Here is a 17,116-nt window from a genome sequence, read left to right on the forward strand (position 1 = left end):
TTCTGAGCACGGAAACACTTCAAATAGTTTTTCTGTCTCAAGCACCCAAGCTTCAGCCTTTAGCGGTTCCAATCCTCCCTAAAAGGATGGCGGTTTCATCTTGCTGAATTTATGGGTGAGAGCAATAATATCCCCATCATTCACATTCACATTAGGTTCCGGTTGTACCGGAGGAGGAGGAGGAGGTGGGGGCGGTTGGTTCTATTGTTGTTCAAGTCTAGCAGTTATCAGTTCCATCATTCTTTCCATTCTTTCCATTCTTGCCTCAGTAGATGAGGACTCAGGTTCATTTGCATTGTCCATTTCACTATAAGCAGTTATAACAGTTTTAAACATAAGCAGTCATTTGTTTACCAGTTTAACACATTAGCAGATATTCAGTCATAACATAACCACACACTTATCATGCTCATGAGATGCCCTAATCACTTTTCTAGGACACCCTATAGCTCATTTGGACACGTGTGTGCGGTATAACTCGTGGTAAGTATCGCTCTGATACCACTCTGTCACGACCCAAACCCGGCCCTATGGGTTTAGCACCGTAACCGGCCAGTAATCCGAGATTACCGAAGGCCTGCAGAACAGTAATACAGTAAAGCAGAGTACAGGGCCTGGCGGAAGCCAATACAGTAAATAAATAGTGTCCATTGAGCTGTGACATTCTGTATGCAAAAAGGCTTTTCATATATTTATACATAAACAGTACAGAACAGTATACACAATATTTACAATCATTCAGACTAGGGACTCGACCCTAGATAACAGTACAGTAACACTCGGTCTATACAGAACAGTAAAACAGTACAGAAGGGGGAAAAACAAACAAAACACCCCCAAGCCATAGCATGGCAACTCGGAACCTCGCAGTGAGGCACAAAGGCTGGCTTGACAAAACTGGAGTAACCCTGACGCCTCTAGCTGCGGTCTGGTGCCTGAACACCTACATATATATATGAGCAGTGAGCTAAAGCCCAGTGAATAACATAAAGCGTAAAGGGGTTTAGAATGAATGTCCTTACAGTAATGAAAACAGTTCAATTCAATCAGTATTTCAGTTGTTCAGTACAGCAAACAGTCATATGTGGTACATCCATTAGCATAACAGTAACAGTAGGTCTTAAAAGACCGAACAGTAATGATGGCCATCAGTCAGTAAACAGTAGTGGTTCCACGAGGGAACCGACAGAGATCTCTGTGACAGTAACAGTAACAGTAAACAGTAGGTGCTAAGGATGCCACAATACAGTTCAGAATATAGGACATACATTCATTCAGTTAACAGTAATCAGTTCAGAAAACAGTGCAGTTCATTTGTTCAGAAGATATTCATTTAAGAACATATCTTTACACAATCGTTACTCACAGAGTTCTGGGCTACAGTATGCTAGAGCGTGTCTCCCCAGTCGCCAACCCTACACAGTTAACAGATTGAACACACACTAAGCTACACAGTTGGGAAATATCATAACTTAATTCCTAATTGGCCTAGGTGTGTTCTACAACGATATCCTCATCTAAATGTCTTAAACTAGGCCTAAGAATGCCTAGGATGGGATGAGGATGCAAAAATACACTTAGAAAACATTTCGCAAACTTTGCTGAAAATAGGGGCTTCGCTCGAGCGAGACTTTATCCGCTCGAGCGTAAGTCCAAAATCAAAGGCTTCGCTCGAGCGGTCTGCAAAACAGTAAAAGTACTGGATGCTGAGATTTTACGCGCGATGGTCGCTCGATGGTCGCTCGAGCGGAGCCCTGGACAAAGGTGCTCGCTCGAGCGGGGAATCCTTCGCTCGAGCGAGGAAGCCAAATCTGGAATTTCCAGATCTGCCTCCCAAGCTCAAACCAAGCATTCTACCACTCCAAACTCGACCTCTTGGGCCCAAATTCTGGAAAACATAACTAAATTCAATGTATAACAAGTTTCAAAGCTCAATTTATGAATTCAAGCCCCAAAGGTGAGTCAATTAAAATCACGTTCAAACCCATTTTCAAGAACAACATTCAAACATGCATGAATGAGTTTTAAACCAAATTGAAGCTCCAAAGCTTGCTCAAATGAGCTCATTTCTTTCCAAAACCAGATGAAAGCATGGTCTATAACAACAATATGAGCATGCATGTAACATTTTGCCATGAAAACAACTCAAAATCCAACAATACTACCATGCATGCAAAGATTGGGCTTCAATTCACCATTAATGAACCAATTCATGACAATTGGACATGAACCATGCATGAATCAACTTAAACACAAGTCAAAAGGATGAAATTCATACCTAGGTTCCTTGAATGCAAGTCTAGAGGTTCAAATTAACAATCCACACTTCAATCTTCAAGCAATTCTACCAAGTTCCAAGCAATGCAAGATGAAACTCACTCTCTCCCTCTCAAGGTCGGCTAAAGCAAGGAAAATGGCTGATCAAAATGTGTTTTGATACAAGGTGTAATGAGGCTCAAACATGTATGTTGAGTGGGCCACTAAGGGTGGCAATATGGTAATTAAGCTTAACTCTTTAATTAGCTTATTTAATCTAATTTAATCATACCTAATCAATTTTCAGATAATTATACCATAAAATCACATTAAATATGAGGGTCACGGAACATCAATCGGTTCCTAGTTAGGCCGCCGATAAGGCCTTTAATTAGCAGTTTAAACATATAAACATGAACAGATAATCAGACAATCAAACAGATAGAATGCAATTAACTAACATATACTCAGTCAATTCAGTTTCAATTTCAGTCAGTCAGTTCAGTATTTCATTCAGTTCGATTATCAGTCAGTTATCAGTCATTATCAGTTTCGTTTAACAGTAATCGGTGATTATCGGTAATCGGTCAGTCATTAATCAGTAAACAGTATGAGGGTTGTTACACATAGTGTTAGCATTATCTTTTAAGACCCAAGTACCTTCTTTATCCATTCTATTCTTAAATATCTCTAGTTTATCCTCTTTTAGATCTCACTATTTCGTCCTACAATGTCCACCATCTTTTCTATCTTGGTATTGCCCTTTAAAACATAAATCTAGCATCAAAATCTTATGTTGAGAGGCCAGACTTTCTCCAGGAATCACCTTACACTCATTGCATTTTAGGTGGTCCATTTTTCTCACTTAGAAATAATCTATTTGGCTCTTAACTGACCCACTCTTAAAGGTTATCAAATGCTCTCCCCTCTTCTTATACATAGTATTCGCCACCATCAGGTCAAAAACTAACGCAAAATCTAATATACTCTCTCTAGCCTTATTTCTATTACCAAAACTGTATCCACTATGCACCATTTCATAGTCTAATTTAGCTATGCCTACATGGCCATTAAAATCTCCACCTATATCTAGGTTTTTTTCTACAGGTATCTCCTGTAAGATCTTATCCATTTACTCCCAAAAATCCATCTTAGTCTGATCATCTAATCCTACTTGAGGGGCATATGCTAATAACGTTCACTATAATCCCTTCAATAACTAGTTTAACTAACATAATCGTATCCCCTTTCCTAATGACCGCCACTACATTTTTCACAAGACTCTAGCAACTATGATTCCTACCTCATTCCTACGTCTATCCTTACCACTATAATATAATTTAAAACCGATATCTTTAATTTCCCTAGCTTTCTCACTGGTCCACTTAGTTTCTTATACACATGCTATACTAACTCTCCTTCTAATCATAACATCTACCAATTCCATCGTCTTTCCAGTTAAGGTTCCTATATTTCAAGTGGCTATCATAAACCTATAGTATTGGACTAACTTCTTTACACGCACTCGTCCAGAAAACCACGGAACCTTTGCCCATTTTTCATTGCACGTAGGCATCAATGCAGCGCCCCTTGCTCACTTTTCGAAACACCCAAAGGCAAGCGCAACGCGTCACTTGAGGGGAACGACCTAACATTTAAACGATTCAAAGTAGAATTCATTGTCATAAGAGATCCAAGCGGCTTTTTTACATGTTGGCTGTTTTACGTACTCAGACAAAATTATTCAAAAATTATCCAGAATTAACATATTTTGGTTTAGTTTTAGAATCGTGATTACAATCCAAAAATTTCGAAACTCTTTTTAGAACTCATAATTAAACACATTCAAAATTCAACTTAAAAATTATTTTCAAAACTCATAACCAAAAACACAATTCAAAATCAATTCAAAAACTCTTTTGAAAACTCATAATCAAACTCTTCAAAATTCTATTTTAAAAAAAAATCCATTTTCTAAATTTTGTTCTTTAAAATTATTTTTTTATTTTATATTTTTTCAAAAAAATATTTTGTTATTTTTTTAAGTATTGGTCAAATAATTTATCACGATTTAGATATATATGGACGATTTAAAAATTTTAAAATATAAAAAATAAATATAAAAAAATAAATATTTAAAAATATAAAAAAAAATAAATATTTAAAAATACTAAAAATATTTTTTTAAAAATAATTAAAATATTAATAAAATAAAATAAAATAAAGTATTTAAAAGCAACATTATATTTTTAAAATAAAGAAATACAACTCATTTTATATTTATAAATATTTTAAATATTTTAAAAAAAATTAGGACACATGTAGTAAATACAACACATAATAAAAAAAATTATAATAAAAAATATTTTCCCAAAAAAACAAAATTAAGAAAAATTTTAAATATATTAAAAAATAAGTACAAAAAATTTTAAAATAAAACTCCAAACTTAAAATATAAATAGAAACTCTTTTCAAAATTTAAACTATTTTAAAATTTATAATTAAATAAGTGTTTTTTTTTTTTTTTTTCAACCTTTAACTCAAAATAGTTCTTCGACAAGCACAACCATTCACCCAAAATAGTTCTTCGATGAGAAACGAGTTTTTGTCCGAATCGCGTCGTGTTGTGATATTTTCTCGTGCATCACGAGGGTTTTTTGAAAACTACTTTTGGTTCAAAAGTTTCAAGAACCTTATAAGAGAAATGGCAGACATCATAAAATTTTTTTCATAAAAATAATTATGAAAAATTTGTAATTTTAATTAGTGTGTAATGTTTTATTTTATGTGTAATTTAAAAATCACAAATCTTTTATGATTATTTTTATGATAGCTAACCTTGTTGAACTTTTAATTATCAAACAAGAAATGGGCATAAAAAGAGGTCCTCCAGGAGTCCCTCATATTTGTCAGGTTGAAGTTAGGAGATCCTGTTGTGATACTTTCTCGTGCATCACGAGGATCTTTTGAAAGCAACTTTTGGTACAAAAATTTCAAAAACCTTTTTAATTACCAAATAAGAAATGGGCATAAAAAGAGGTCCTTGAGGAGTCCCTCATATTTGTCAGGTTGAAGTTAGGAGATCCGAGAGAGAGCGAGAGAGCTTGGAGACGCTGAAAATGGAAGCGAGGAGTAGTAGTAGTTCAGTGGCAATATGGATCTGGATGGGGTTGATTGTTGGAGTATTAGGGTTATGGAAAGTGTTGAATTGGTTATGGTTGAAGCCGAAGAAACTTGAGAGGTTGCTGAGAAAGCAAGGTCTCCATGGAAATCCATATAGGCTCTTCTATGGAGATATCAAAGATAAGATGAGCATTACCAGACAAGCTTGCTCCAAACCTCTCCATCTTCACGATAACAATGTCCTCCCACGTGTCCTCCCCTTTCACCATCACATTGCCAATAAGTATGGTGAGTCACTTTTTCTTTTTCGTTTTTCTGTTTCACTCTGTTTGGATAACATGATTTGATGAGAAACGGTGAGAGAAAAAAAGCAAAAAAAGTTTGTCTTATGGTGCTTTTGTTTTTTGTTTTGAAATTGTTTGATATTTCTGTTTACACAACTTATTAGGTACGTAACCCAAGGTGGGTGGCATTATGGTTAAGATTTGGAGTTTAAGTTTTAAGATCATGAGTTTAATTTTATTTTTTTTTTGAGTCAATTTTTTGGGTGAGGTACAGTTGGTTAGGAGGTTTTGTCTAATCAGCATTTGGTATGGGTTTAATACTCCCCGCTATGCGAGTCTTGACTTAAGCGGAGCTTGTCTTGGGAAGTCGGAGCAAGTTCTCAGGTTATAGTCTCCTCGCTCGGAACGGCTAACAGGACACATTGATGATCTCTGCAAGGGACGCTGCCTTGGACTTGCAGAAGGATAAGGAGGATTTTCTTGTTAAATAAAAAAAAAAAAAAAAAAAAAAACTTATTTGGTACGAACACTTTAAGACAAATTATAAAAAATTATCAGAATTTGAGTCAGGTTACAAAATAAATTATAAATTTTTAATTTTTTTATTTTAAATCTTATACCTTCCATTTGGATTTGGATTTGTATTCAATCTAATCATTGGGCTATTTTTCAACTATTTATTATTTTTTTCTGATTTTGTTTACCCCACGCACGGACACACTGCCCAACTTACGGAATATAAGCAACACGCGATGAAGACGCAATTTAAATATTGAATTATTTTAGAAGCGAATTAGAAATCACTTTTTAATTTTTAATTTATTTTATTTTTTTATAAAAAAATTTAAAAATAATTTTTAACTATCTTCTTAAAACACCCCATTGTAAGTATATCGTCATTATTTTTTTATATATTAAATTTTTTTTTAGATAAATTACAAATAAATTTCATAATTTATTTAAAATATGAATTATTTCTTGTGATTTAAAAAATTATAATTTTTTTATTTAATAGAATTAATTTAAAAAATAAAATTTTAACTGTTTTTATATAATAATAAAATTAGTTGAATTATTAATTAAAATATATTTTTGATATCATTAAAAATTATTAATTAATTTGATAATTTATTGATAAAAGGATCATTTATTATGAAATTAAAAAACTTTAAGGAGCGAGATATTATTTTTAAAATTAAAAAAGATAATTTATATTTTAAATAAATTTCAGAGGTATATTTATAATTTTTTATCCTTTTAGATTGTGTTTTTTTTTTTTTTTTTTTAAGTGCAAAAAGTAGAGATTTCCGACTTACCATTATTTTTATTTATAAAAATAAAATAAAATAAAAAAGAAAGAAGTTTTTTTTTTGAAGTAGATTCCAAACAACCCTGCTAATCTAGACTATGATGATGATCCATATCACGGGCAGGTAAGAAGTGTGTGATATGGACAGGGGCGAGTCCCACAGTAATGATAATGGAGCCTCAACTAATAGAAGAAATTTTGCTGAAGAACGATAATTTCAAAAAGCCAACACCAAGTCCTACCCTTAGCTTGCTACTTTCTGGCCTTGCTGGCTACGAGGGTGCGAAATGGGCCAGGCATAGAAGAATTATGAACCCTGCTTTCTATCTTGAGAAATTGAAGGTACTTTTTCTCTTTTTTTCATTTGTCGTTTTGCACACAGTTAGAAAGGTTTTATTTATTTATTTATTTTTACAATAATGCTACAGAGCCCGAATATAGAGGCTCGAATTTGGCTCGAAATTAGGGGGAAGAAGAAGGAGGAGGAGGAGGAGAAGAAGGAGAACTGGAGGGGCCAACAAAATCGGGCGGAGGTGGAGGTGGAGGTGGAGGCAGAGGCGGAGGTGGATGCGGAGGCGGCGGCGGGCGGAGGCAGAGGTAGAGGCGGGGCTGCGATGCCGACGAGCGATGAGGGACGAGCTGCGAGATCGGCCGACGAGCTGGGACGCCGACGGGCTGCGATGCCGACGACGACCTGCGTTCTCGCTCTCGTCTCTGTGTTCTCTCTCTCGCCTCTGTTCAACTCAACGAAGAAGAAGAAAGAAAAGGAAGAAAAAGAAGAAAAGAAAAGGAAGAAAAAAAAAAAATATATATATATATATATATCAAAACCCAAAACGACGTCGTTTTGGGTTTTGAGCCAAATTCGAGTCCCTAATTTCGGGCCCTCAAACATTATTCTTATTTTTATAACATTTTTGGATATTCCCACATGTTGTGTTATTATCATGTTAGAATATCACGTGGCATTCGTGTCGTCACGTTTGCCAAATTGCCAAATGAGAAATGTTTGAGGGCCACAATTTTTGTGGTCACAATGACTCAAAACTGTCAAAACGTCATTGTGGCCTCAAAAATTGTGGCCCTCTGGCATTGTTGTTGCCAAATATAGCCTTCGTTTCGGAAGCCCAAACTTGGGTTTTTTTTTTTTTTGCTATTTTAACAATAAAAAAAAAAGTTTTTTAGTTTAATAAAATAAAATATTACATTTAATTTATAATCATTATATTTTTTCTCTCACAAAAAAATTAAAATTTTTTTTCAAACTAAACTTTTTAACCCCAAACTAAAATAATCAAAAAAATTAAAAAATCAACCCACTTCAAACACATGTCCTAAGCATTCTATGCCTCCTCCGTTTGGGAAGTGGGTTGCTTTTTGGCTATTTTAGCCTGAACTATTTTATCTTGGTTTGGGAAGGGTTTTTTGGCTTTTTGATTTTTTTGACTTTTTTTGTGAGAGAGGATTGTAATGATTATGGGTTGGATTTGATGTTTTATTTTTTGTGGCTAAAATAGCCTATTTTATTTTTTGTGACTATTTTAGCCAAAAAAGCCTAACTTTTTTCTTCTCAAACGGAGCCTATGTAAACAAAAACGGACACCTATAGAGTGTTAATTTGAGATCGTCAATTTTAGATATGATATGAGGTTCTTGGTCTTATTCAATGTGTTTGATTTTATTTTTTTTTTAATTTAATTTTTTAAAAATTAAAATTTTTATTTTTTGTATTTTTTTATTTTTATTGAATATTTTTAAAATTTTAATTAATTTGTTTATTTTTTTAGATGCACCTTACTTATATGCACCTTACTTAGATGAATCTAAGTGGTAAAATATTTATGAAAAAATATTTTTAAAAATTAATAAATATATAAAAAAAATAAAAATGTATGAATTTTTACATTTTTTTTTATATTTTTGGTATTTAATGAATTTTTTAAAGATTTTTTTCACAACTATTATACTTTTTAAGTGTATTTATGTTAAGTGTGTCTAAAAATTGTTTAAAATATTAAAAAAATTTAGTGAAAACAAAAAAATAAAATTTTCTGAAAGGTAAATTGTAAAAACTGAAAACCAAACTTATATATTAGTTTTTTGTGACCAAGATTATCAGTGAATTCTATCAAATTTAACAATTAAGTCTTATTTTTCATAACTTATTCCCAAGAAGTTCAATTTTTCCTAACAGTATGCTTTATTATGATTACTAACTGTTTAAACAATTTTAATTTACTTCAATACTATGTTTTTAAATTGTCAAAATTAAACAAATTACATCAAACAAAATTATGAACAATTTGATCAAAAGAACTATGTCATAAATCATTTTCTATTACCTCACATGATCAAAAATAAATTGGTAAACAAATTCAAAGTGTCTAGTTTTATTAATATTCCATTAAAAAATTGTGGAAAATAATATTGTTGAAAATTCATATTTTTTCAAATTGTGAGACAAAATAATGAATTTTATAAGCTTTTGTTTAATAAAATTTGATTATTGTTAAATTTTAAAAATATTTTTAAATAAACTATTATTTTTATAAAATTATTGTTCATATATATTTCAACATATAGGGTAAACTTGGAATGAAATATATCATAAGAGAATTGAATTTTTCGGGAACAAATTATCAAATAGAGGACTTAAAATATATCACTTGTATAATTTTTACTATTATGCTTTACTCTCTTTTCCCAACAGAAATAGTATTTTCCTTGGTAAAGTTAGATTCATTGGCTTTTTTTTTTTTTTTTTTTTTTTAAATGCTTAACATAATTTTAAAATCAACTTTTTTTAATTTTAATTTTAATTTTAATTACTCGTTAGTACGTACTCTAACCTAGATCTTAGGGGAAAGGAAACAGAACCATCCCCCCACGCCCCGCAAGGGACGTGAACTAACAACCTACATTATGGTGGTTAGACAGCATAAAACTATCGCACAAGGTTATAGTTTGTAACTTATTTAATATAATGATATTTAATTTTAATTTTATTATATTTTTGGCATTAAATATGAATTGTAGGTTGAATCTTAACGAACAAATTTAGGTTTCGTTTGGGATGTGGGTTGGCTTTTAATTTTTTGATTTTTTGACTATTTTAACCTAGAGTTAAATTGTCTCGTTTGGGATAGTCTTTTTTATTTTTTTGACTTTTGAGAAAGAAAAAAATAACATGATTATAGTTTAAATGTGACATTTTGTTTTATTGGATTAAAATGCCTATTTTATCTTTTTGTGACTATTTTAGCAAAAAAATCTAAAAATCTTTTATGCCAAACAAAGGTTTTTTAAATAATTTATACAATATTTCAAATTAAAAATAAATATTTTTTTTTACAAACTTACCCAATTTCCTCATTTTTAAATTTTTTTTTACTATATCGATGTACTAGTAACAATATCAGTACCCGTACACATGCGTCATAGCAAATTTCTGATGCATTTTAACTATATGTCGTCTGATCTTGTCGGGCTATGTTCTTGATAGTTTCTTGGCATTATTTTTCCTATGTTTTATACAGCACATGCTACCAGCGATGCATGTGTGTTGTACAGAGATGATGAGCAAATGGAAGGAGTTGGTCTCAGAAAAAGGAGGTTTATGTGAGTTGGATGTGTCACCTCATCTCCAAAATTTAGCTGCCAATGTGATTGCTCGAACAGCATTTGGTAGTAGCTATGAAGAAGGCAAAAGGATATTTGAACTCCAAATGCAACTAGCCAGTCTTGTGTTTCGACTTTCACAGTCAATGAGCTTTCCAGGACGGAGGTATATCTGAAATATGTGACAATTGAAATAATTTATATTTTAATTACATTGAATGGTTTTTGATTGATGTTGAGTAACCGGTTTCCTTGTTCAAATGCTAGAATATCACTACTTAAGAATAGTTGCAACTAGTATTCAGATGTTCAATATCTCTATTCACTACTAACAAAAAAAAATTGCCCCTAAAATAGCTCTCATAGATAGGAGATTCACTGAGTTTACCATAGATCTGAAAGCTATGATTACTGGGTATTAGATTGTTATACTTAAAGGTTCTAGTTAATGCGATCATGAGATGAATATAGCAGGTTTCGTTTCCCTTATTTACTCCCGGAAAACTTGTTTGTTTTTTTGTTTTTTAATAATGTAAAGTTTTTACCAAATTCTAGCAATATAAAAAAAGCTACTTTCATCCGTTTTTGAACAAGTTTTCATTCCTTCCTCCCTTCCCCACCTCCTCCAGCCACCTACTGCTTATCACCACTGCTGGCCAACCCCACCTCTAGTCACAACCTCCGACCCCTCTAGCCACCCCCTTGTTTTTAAATTAAGTTTTTGAAACCATGTGTGTTAAGCGTACATGTTTTTTATTTTTTGTTTTTAGCAAAATAAACATAAACATGTTTAATGTTTTCTGTAAACAAAAAACCGTAAAATCTAAACATTATTTCGGTTGTTTTCTTACCAATCAAAGTATTGTTTCTTTCATAACATATTGATGTTGTTACAATCAATGCCTTTTTGATGCTATAAATTTTCATTTGTAGGTTTCTACCAACAAAGATAAACAAGAGAATCAAAGCAATCAACAATGAAGTGCAAATTCTTGTGAGGGAAGTCATCAATGAAAGGGAGAAAGCCATGAAGTTGGGAGGAGCAGGTGACGAGGACTTACTGAGTGTGCTATTGAAAGCCAACTTGAGAGAAATCAAAGAGCATGGAAACAAGAATGCAGGAATGAGTATCGATGATGTGATTAAGGAGTGCAAGCTAATGTACTTTGTCGGCCAAGAGACTACTGCACAGTTGCTCGTTTGGGCAATGATTATGTTAAGTTTACATCCAAACTGGCAAACGCGTGCAAGAGAAGAGGTTCGACAAGTTTTTGGGAACAATAAACCAGAGTACAATGGGATAAACCACCTCAAGATTGTAAGTATATATATGCGTTATACTTTTTTGTTATTTCTGGAGTAGGCATGAGATGGATTTATATCTATCTTTTTAAATTAGTTAGCTTTCTTAAGTAAATAATCAATATTAAAATTTTGAAATCACAGCATATAAACTGTCTTCAAAGGATTAGCATCAACACCTTTAGAGAAGGTACAATTAGTTATCCACCTTGTACCTTTTCACCTTACCTTCTTGTTCCTTCTTCAGCAATAAGATGAGGAAATTAATTCACTTCCCTGACAAATGAAGCATAAAATGAAAAAATTGAGAGAGAATAGTAGGGCAAGTTCAGAGAGAGAATAGTAGGGTTTATTTGTACATACATATTCATATATACGGATGTGTGTGTTTGTATAGAAACACATCAATGATTTTGTTTCTTTTTGTTATAAGAAAAAAACACTTTTGTTTTTCAATGACATTCCTAGTAGCACTATCACCCACCTAAATTTTAACATGATTATAATTTCTAAAATCGGTTATCTACAGGTAACAATGATATTGAACGAGATTCTTAGGTTATATCCACCAGCAATAATGATGTCCCGTGTTAATCATAAAGAGACAATGTTGGGAGACATGGTGATACCTTGTGGAACAGAGATCATGGTACCTATACTCTTCGTCCATCATGATCGTGACCTTTGGGGAGAAGATTCAGAACAGTTCAACCCAGAGAGGTTTTCTGAAGGAGTTGCTAAAGCAACAAACAAACAAGCATCCTTTCTCCCATTCGGTTGGGGTCCTCGGATTTGCATTGGGAACAATTTTGCGATGTTGGAAGCAAAAATGGCTTTAGTAATGATTCTTCAAAACTTCTCATTCGAGCTTTCTCCATCCTACACTCATGCTCCTTTCTTCCGTGTTACCCTTCAACCTCAAAATGGCGCGCACATTATTTTACATAAAATATAGTGTCGAAATCTTGGTTGGCTAATAGTATATATCGTATGCTGATAAGCTATATAATATGTTGGGTCTATTTGGTGTAATCAAAAAGTAGAAACCAAAAGTACCTCTTCTCCAGTTTTTAAATAATTAGTTTTTTTCAATTTATTTAAATTATATGTACTTAAGCAGAATTGTACTGAATAACCCGATTGTTCTAGTAACTAGCTCCATTGCGAGAGATGTTTATGTTGCAATTTTGTTCTTCTTTTGTTGTTGTTGTTGTTGTTTTTTTTTTTTTTTCATTACCCTATGTGGGAATCTCAATTTGCTAGTTTATTATTGTTTAGATGTTTGGCCAACTCTGTTTCTCTCTCTCTTTCTCTCTCTCTTATATTATTCTAGCCTAAGAATGAGAAATTATATAGATGTATTAATGTCAAGAGTTGATGGCATGGGAAGATTTGCTCAATGCCAACAGAAAATGATATAAGATAGCATTTGATTGACTAGAATGAAATGGAATAAAATGATTATTCCGTTAAAATATGTTTATTCTTAATGTTTCGTTGATTAAAAAATATAATGAAAAATATATTTGGAATCATCATTGATTCATTGTACAGGTATAATCATTTTATCTATTCTATTTTATTCTAATGAACAAAATAGATTTTAAGGTCATCTACGAACACTAATTTATTTTGTCTAGATGGCACCATGACTATGTGATGCACAATGACCACTAAATTTTTTTTGAATTTCTTATCGTGGTCATGAAAACATGTGTGGTGGAACTGTTACAATGTATAATTCTTTTGTGAGTGCATAGGTGTTTGGGAAGTAGGTTTTTATGTAAGTTTTTTTAGTTATAGAAAATTATTGGATAAAAAATTTTTGGTGTTTGAAAAGATAGTTGGATTTTTTTGTGGTTAGATGTGATGTTTGTGAGAGAAAAAGTAAAATAATTATAGTGTTGGATGTGATATTTTATTTGAATTTATTTTTTTAGTTTTGCAAAAACTTTGTCTTTTAGTGAAAAAAATAAAAAAAAAAACCCAAATTTTTTTTCCCCCAAACACCGCCTTACTCATCTTTGTTGAGCATAGTCAACCAGAATTCTATTTATACCGCACCTTCATTTTTTTACGCTTGCCATTTTAAACATAATTTTAGTCACATTTTCTAAAATACCTCATGTGTGAGTGATTTTCTGACTACACTGCCCACCTCAGTACTCAGTTGGAGAACACTGGCAGAATAGATGACACCTGGCTAACCTGTAACAGAAAGAGAAGATTCCGGCGGTGGTTCGTCCACCCGGGGGCACTCCGACGATCAAGTCAGTATATTTCTCAAAAATAATCAATAATGCTAAACTCAATGCTCAAAGCATAAAATTGCGTACCTTAGACCCATGGAGGTGCCTCTCTTTTATAGTTACCTTAATCCTAATCTCAATAGAAGCCTGACTTCTATGGATTCTTGTTCAGTACTTACTTTGGACTCCTTCAGAGATAAAGATAAACTCCCTAAGAGCTTTGTCCTTATCTTGGCTAAGTCTCCTCTTTATTCTAGGACTCTGGTCCCTTATTCGCTTTTCTCGGACTCCGATATCTTCGGAGATAACCTCGGCTTAACTGAGATCACCTCGGCGTCATGACCCTGACACGTGGCACCTTGGTTAACACGTCGGCGTCACCTTGCCACGTGTCGGTACTCAAAAATATATCCCCACAACTGTCCCCTAAGTTCTATTATCTCGGTATTCTGAGGTGATGGAACCTATATCATTCCTTTCGTTCAGGATGTTAGTTCAGAGTATTTCAGCCGAGATCATTATGTTGGCCGACATGTCTTCGTTAAAGAACAAGAATTCCAAATGAGCGCCTTCATGCGTATGAGCTGTCAAACATCACTTTTCAATCGTTTCATTCACGCGTTTCATTCTTATTGGATCGTGCTTATGACGCGCCAAAAAACCGTCTTGTCTGCGTGCGCCGTCTGACGTACTCGTTTCTCTAGGTGCATTTAATTTCCTTTTGCCGTCGTTTCAATATTTTTGACAAAAACTTGTTTTTCCTTTTTCATCGTCTTCACTTTTATATCAATTTCTTTGCTCTTTCTCTCTCTAGCCTTTGAATACGCCATTGTTCCAGACCTCAAGCTCTGCAACTGCCTTCATTCTTCCTTTCTGGTGAAGCTTTCTGCCGTTCTGCTACTTCTGTAACCATTGACTGACTTCGGCGATTCTTACACCAGCCTCTTTTCTTCGGTGAGTTTACTGTTCCTTTCGTTTTCAATTTCTTGATGTTTTCCATTACTTGCCACCACTACTGTATTAGTTTACACCTGAATGTGTTTTTCCCACGATTTTGCCCTTGCCCATATCTAGAACACACGCACTGTTTCACCACTTCTTTGTATTTTTGCCACTGTTCATGGCCCTATACCTCTTGTATTCTTTATGTTCTTGATAAACCATCTCTGTTCATGCTTCTGAAACTCGTTCCTGTTTCTGTTTTCCAGATTCGTTCCTTCAATCTTCATCTTCATAGCTTTAGGTTTGGGATTTGTCTGTAGAACCCATAATTTAGGGCAAAACTGAAACATCCCTTACAAATTTCTGCACCAGCTCAAACCTAGGTTTTTTGCCGAGGTCCCAATAACCCTATTTGAAACATCTGCTTACTGAAATCCAATACCTTTAGTTATCCCAATATCATGGGTATGTGGAAACATCGAGTAGATACCCCCCTCTAAGCAAGAATTTTTTAGGCAAGAGTTTGAAATCCCAGTCGATGTCAATCTGAGATTGGCTGGGGATGATGACTCCATCATGCCTACGGACAACTCTATGCCCTTCCATGTGGTTGCTTTTATTGAGTGTGGACTTCGATTTCCACTTGACCCCTTTTTCCGTCCAATTTTTCACCTCTATAAGTTGAACCCAATGCAACTCGCCATAAATTCTTACCGAGTTATTACTGGTACCATAGCTTTAGTCAAACAAGAGAATGCCAGGATTACGCTTGCCGATTTCCAGTACTGTTATACCATGTGTCACCTTAGAAAAGACACGGACTATGTCTATTACCTCAAGCCGAGATCCACCGAATATAAAATCGTAGCCGACCTCTCAGACTCCAACAAGGGAGCTGGAGACGATTACTTCATCGTCTCGGGCAATTGGGAGTTTCAGCCAAACGATGACCTCCATCTTTATCCCTTAAGCCGAATTGTTTTGGGGGAAGGAACTGGTAAGGGCCACCCTTCATCAGTTTTCTTATTTTCTTGCATAAAGTTTTCAATATTCTGCTCTAATGTCTGTGCTGTTCTATCTTTGCAGTTCTTCCTTAACCTCCAAAGAACTTTCGCCAATCCTTCCTCCCCAGCAAGGATTTGAAGAAGCTACTGAACCTTCCAGTCCATAAACGGAAGGCGCCTTTGCTTCTAAATTTTATCCCAACCTAGAAGTCAGCTCTGCCCGACGTCCCTAAGAGGAAGAAGAAAAGCCTCTGTCAACCTTCTGCCACAACTCCACAGAATGCGTCCACATCTCGGACAGATCAAGGGTCAACTTCCGATCCAGCTGATCAGCCATCAACCTCGGCTCCATACTTGATTCCAATATCACAACATCGCCGCCGACGCCGAACAGTTTCTACTGCCAAGATGGGTCGCCCGAAACCAATTGCAAAAGATCTCTTGGCCAGCATCCCTTCTGATGTTGATGCACAACCAATACAAACCCTGCCTCCACCGAAGCCAAAAATAATAAAAAAGGCTCAGCCCAAGGCTAAAGTTACTCAAATTGAGTCTGAGGATGCTCTGCCAATCTCCAAGTTGGCTGAGAGTGACAAATCTCAACCTTCTGCTGGGAAGAGGCGCTCTGAAGCCCAACCATCCGAATCGCCCAAATCAAAAAAGCCGAGGTCATCTTCTGTAACGACCTCGGGGTCTAAGAAGCCTGCTGCCCCCTGGGCCCCTGAAATAACCTTGGAAGATAAGCCAGTCATGGCCAATGATAGCGCCGAGGATATCAATGTCGGCGTTGCGCTCAGTACTACTCTGCTTCTACCAGGCGATTTGGAGCGAAACGCCGGGTTCAGTGAGCATGAGAACTATTCCTTGATGCTTCAGCATTCTGTCCAAGTAAGTGTCTTTCATCTGGCACTTTTTTCCTTCTTTTTCATACTTAGAAATTTTCTAATAACTTTCGTTTTGTTTACTTTCAGGCCATTTAGCATGCTCATTCCTTTTCAATTTAGTCTTTTGAAAACCGAGAGAAGTTGG

The 17,116-nt window shown here is 34.4% G+C and overlaps 1 protein-coding gene and 1 long non-coding RNA gene across 2 annotated transcripts; one reads left to right on the top strand and one right to left on the bottom strand.

Moving 5' to 3' along the window:
- Positions 1-670: 670 nt before the first annotated feature.
- On the bottom strand, positions 671-1,478 carry LOC145803245 (uncharacterized). Its single transcript, XR_014345370.1, has 2 exons — positions 1,367-1,478; positions 671-943 (listed from the first exon to the last, which is right to left on the bottom strand). It is a non-coding gene; the product is annotated as an uncharacterized LOC145803245 (long non-coding RNA).
- Positions 1,479-5,158: 3,680 nt separating this feature from the next.
- On the top strand, positions 5,159-13,077 carry LOC114313507 (cytochrome P450 CYP72A219). Its single transcript, XM_028259888.2, has 5 exons — positions 5,159-5,667; positions 7,097-7,314; positions 10,509-10,756; positions 11,524-11,908; positions 12,422-13,077. The coding sequence occupies exons 1-5, from the start codon at positions 5,376-5,378 to the stop codon at positions 12,845-12,847; spliced, it is 1,569 nt and encodes a 522-aa protein (XP_028115689.2). The 5' UTR covers positions 5,159-5,375; the 3' UTR covers positions 12,848-13,077.
- Positions 13,078-17,116: the final 4,039 nt, after the last annotated feature.

Source organism: Camellia sinensis, chromosome 11, assembly GCF_055761805.1.
Source record: "Camellia sinensis isolate YWXY chromosome 11, ASM5576180v1, whole genome shotgun sequence".
NCBI classification, from domain to species: domain Eukaryota; kingdom Viridiplantae; phylum Streptophyta; class Magnoliopsida; order Ericales; family Theaceae; genus Camellia; species Camellia sinensis.

Bases quoted from the DNA above. Each gene is read 5' to 3' on its own strand.
- LOC114313507 (XM_028259888.2), top strand. From the start codon at position 5,376: ATGGAAGCGAGGAGTAGTAGTAGTTCAGTGGCAATATGGATCTGGATG. The intron at 5,668-7,096 runs GTGAGTCACTTT...TATCACGGGCAG, and splicing joins TCACATTGCCAATAAGTATG to GTAAGAAGTGTGTGATATGG. The intron at 7,315-10,508 runs GTACTTTTTCTC...TGTTTTATACAG, and splicing joins TCTATCTTGAGAAATTGAAG to CACATGCTACCAGCGATGCA.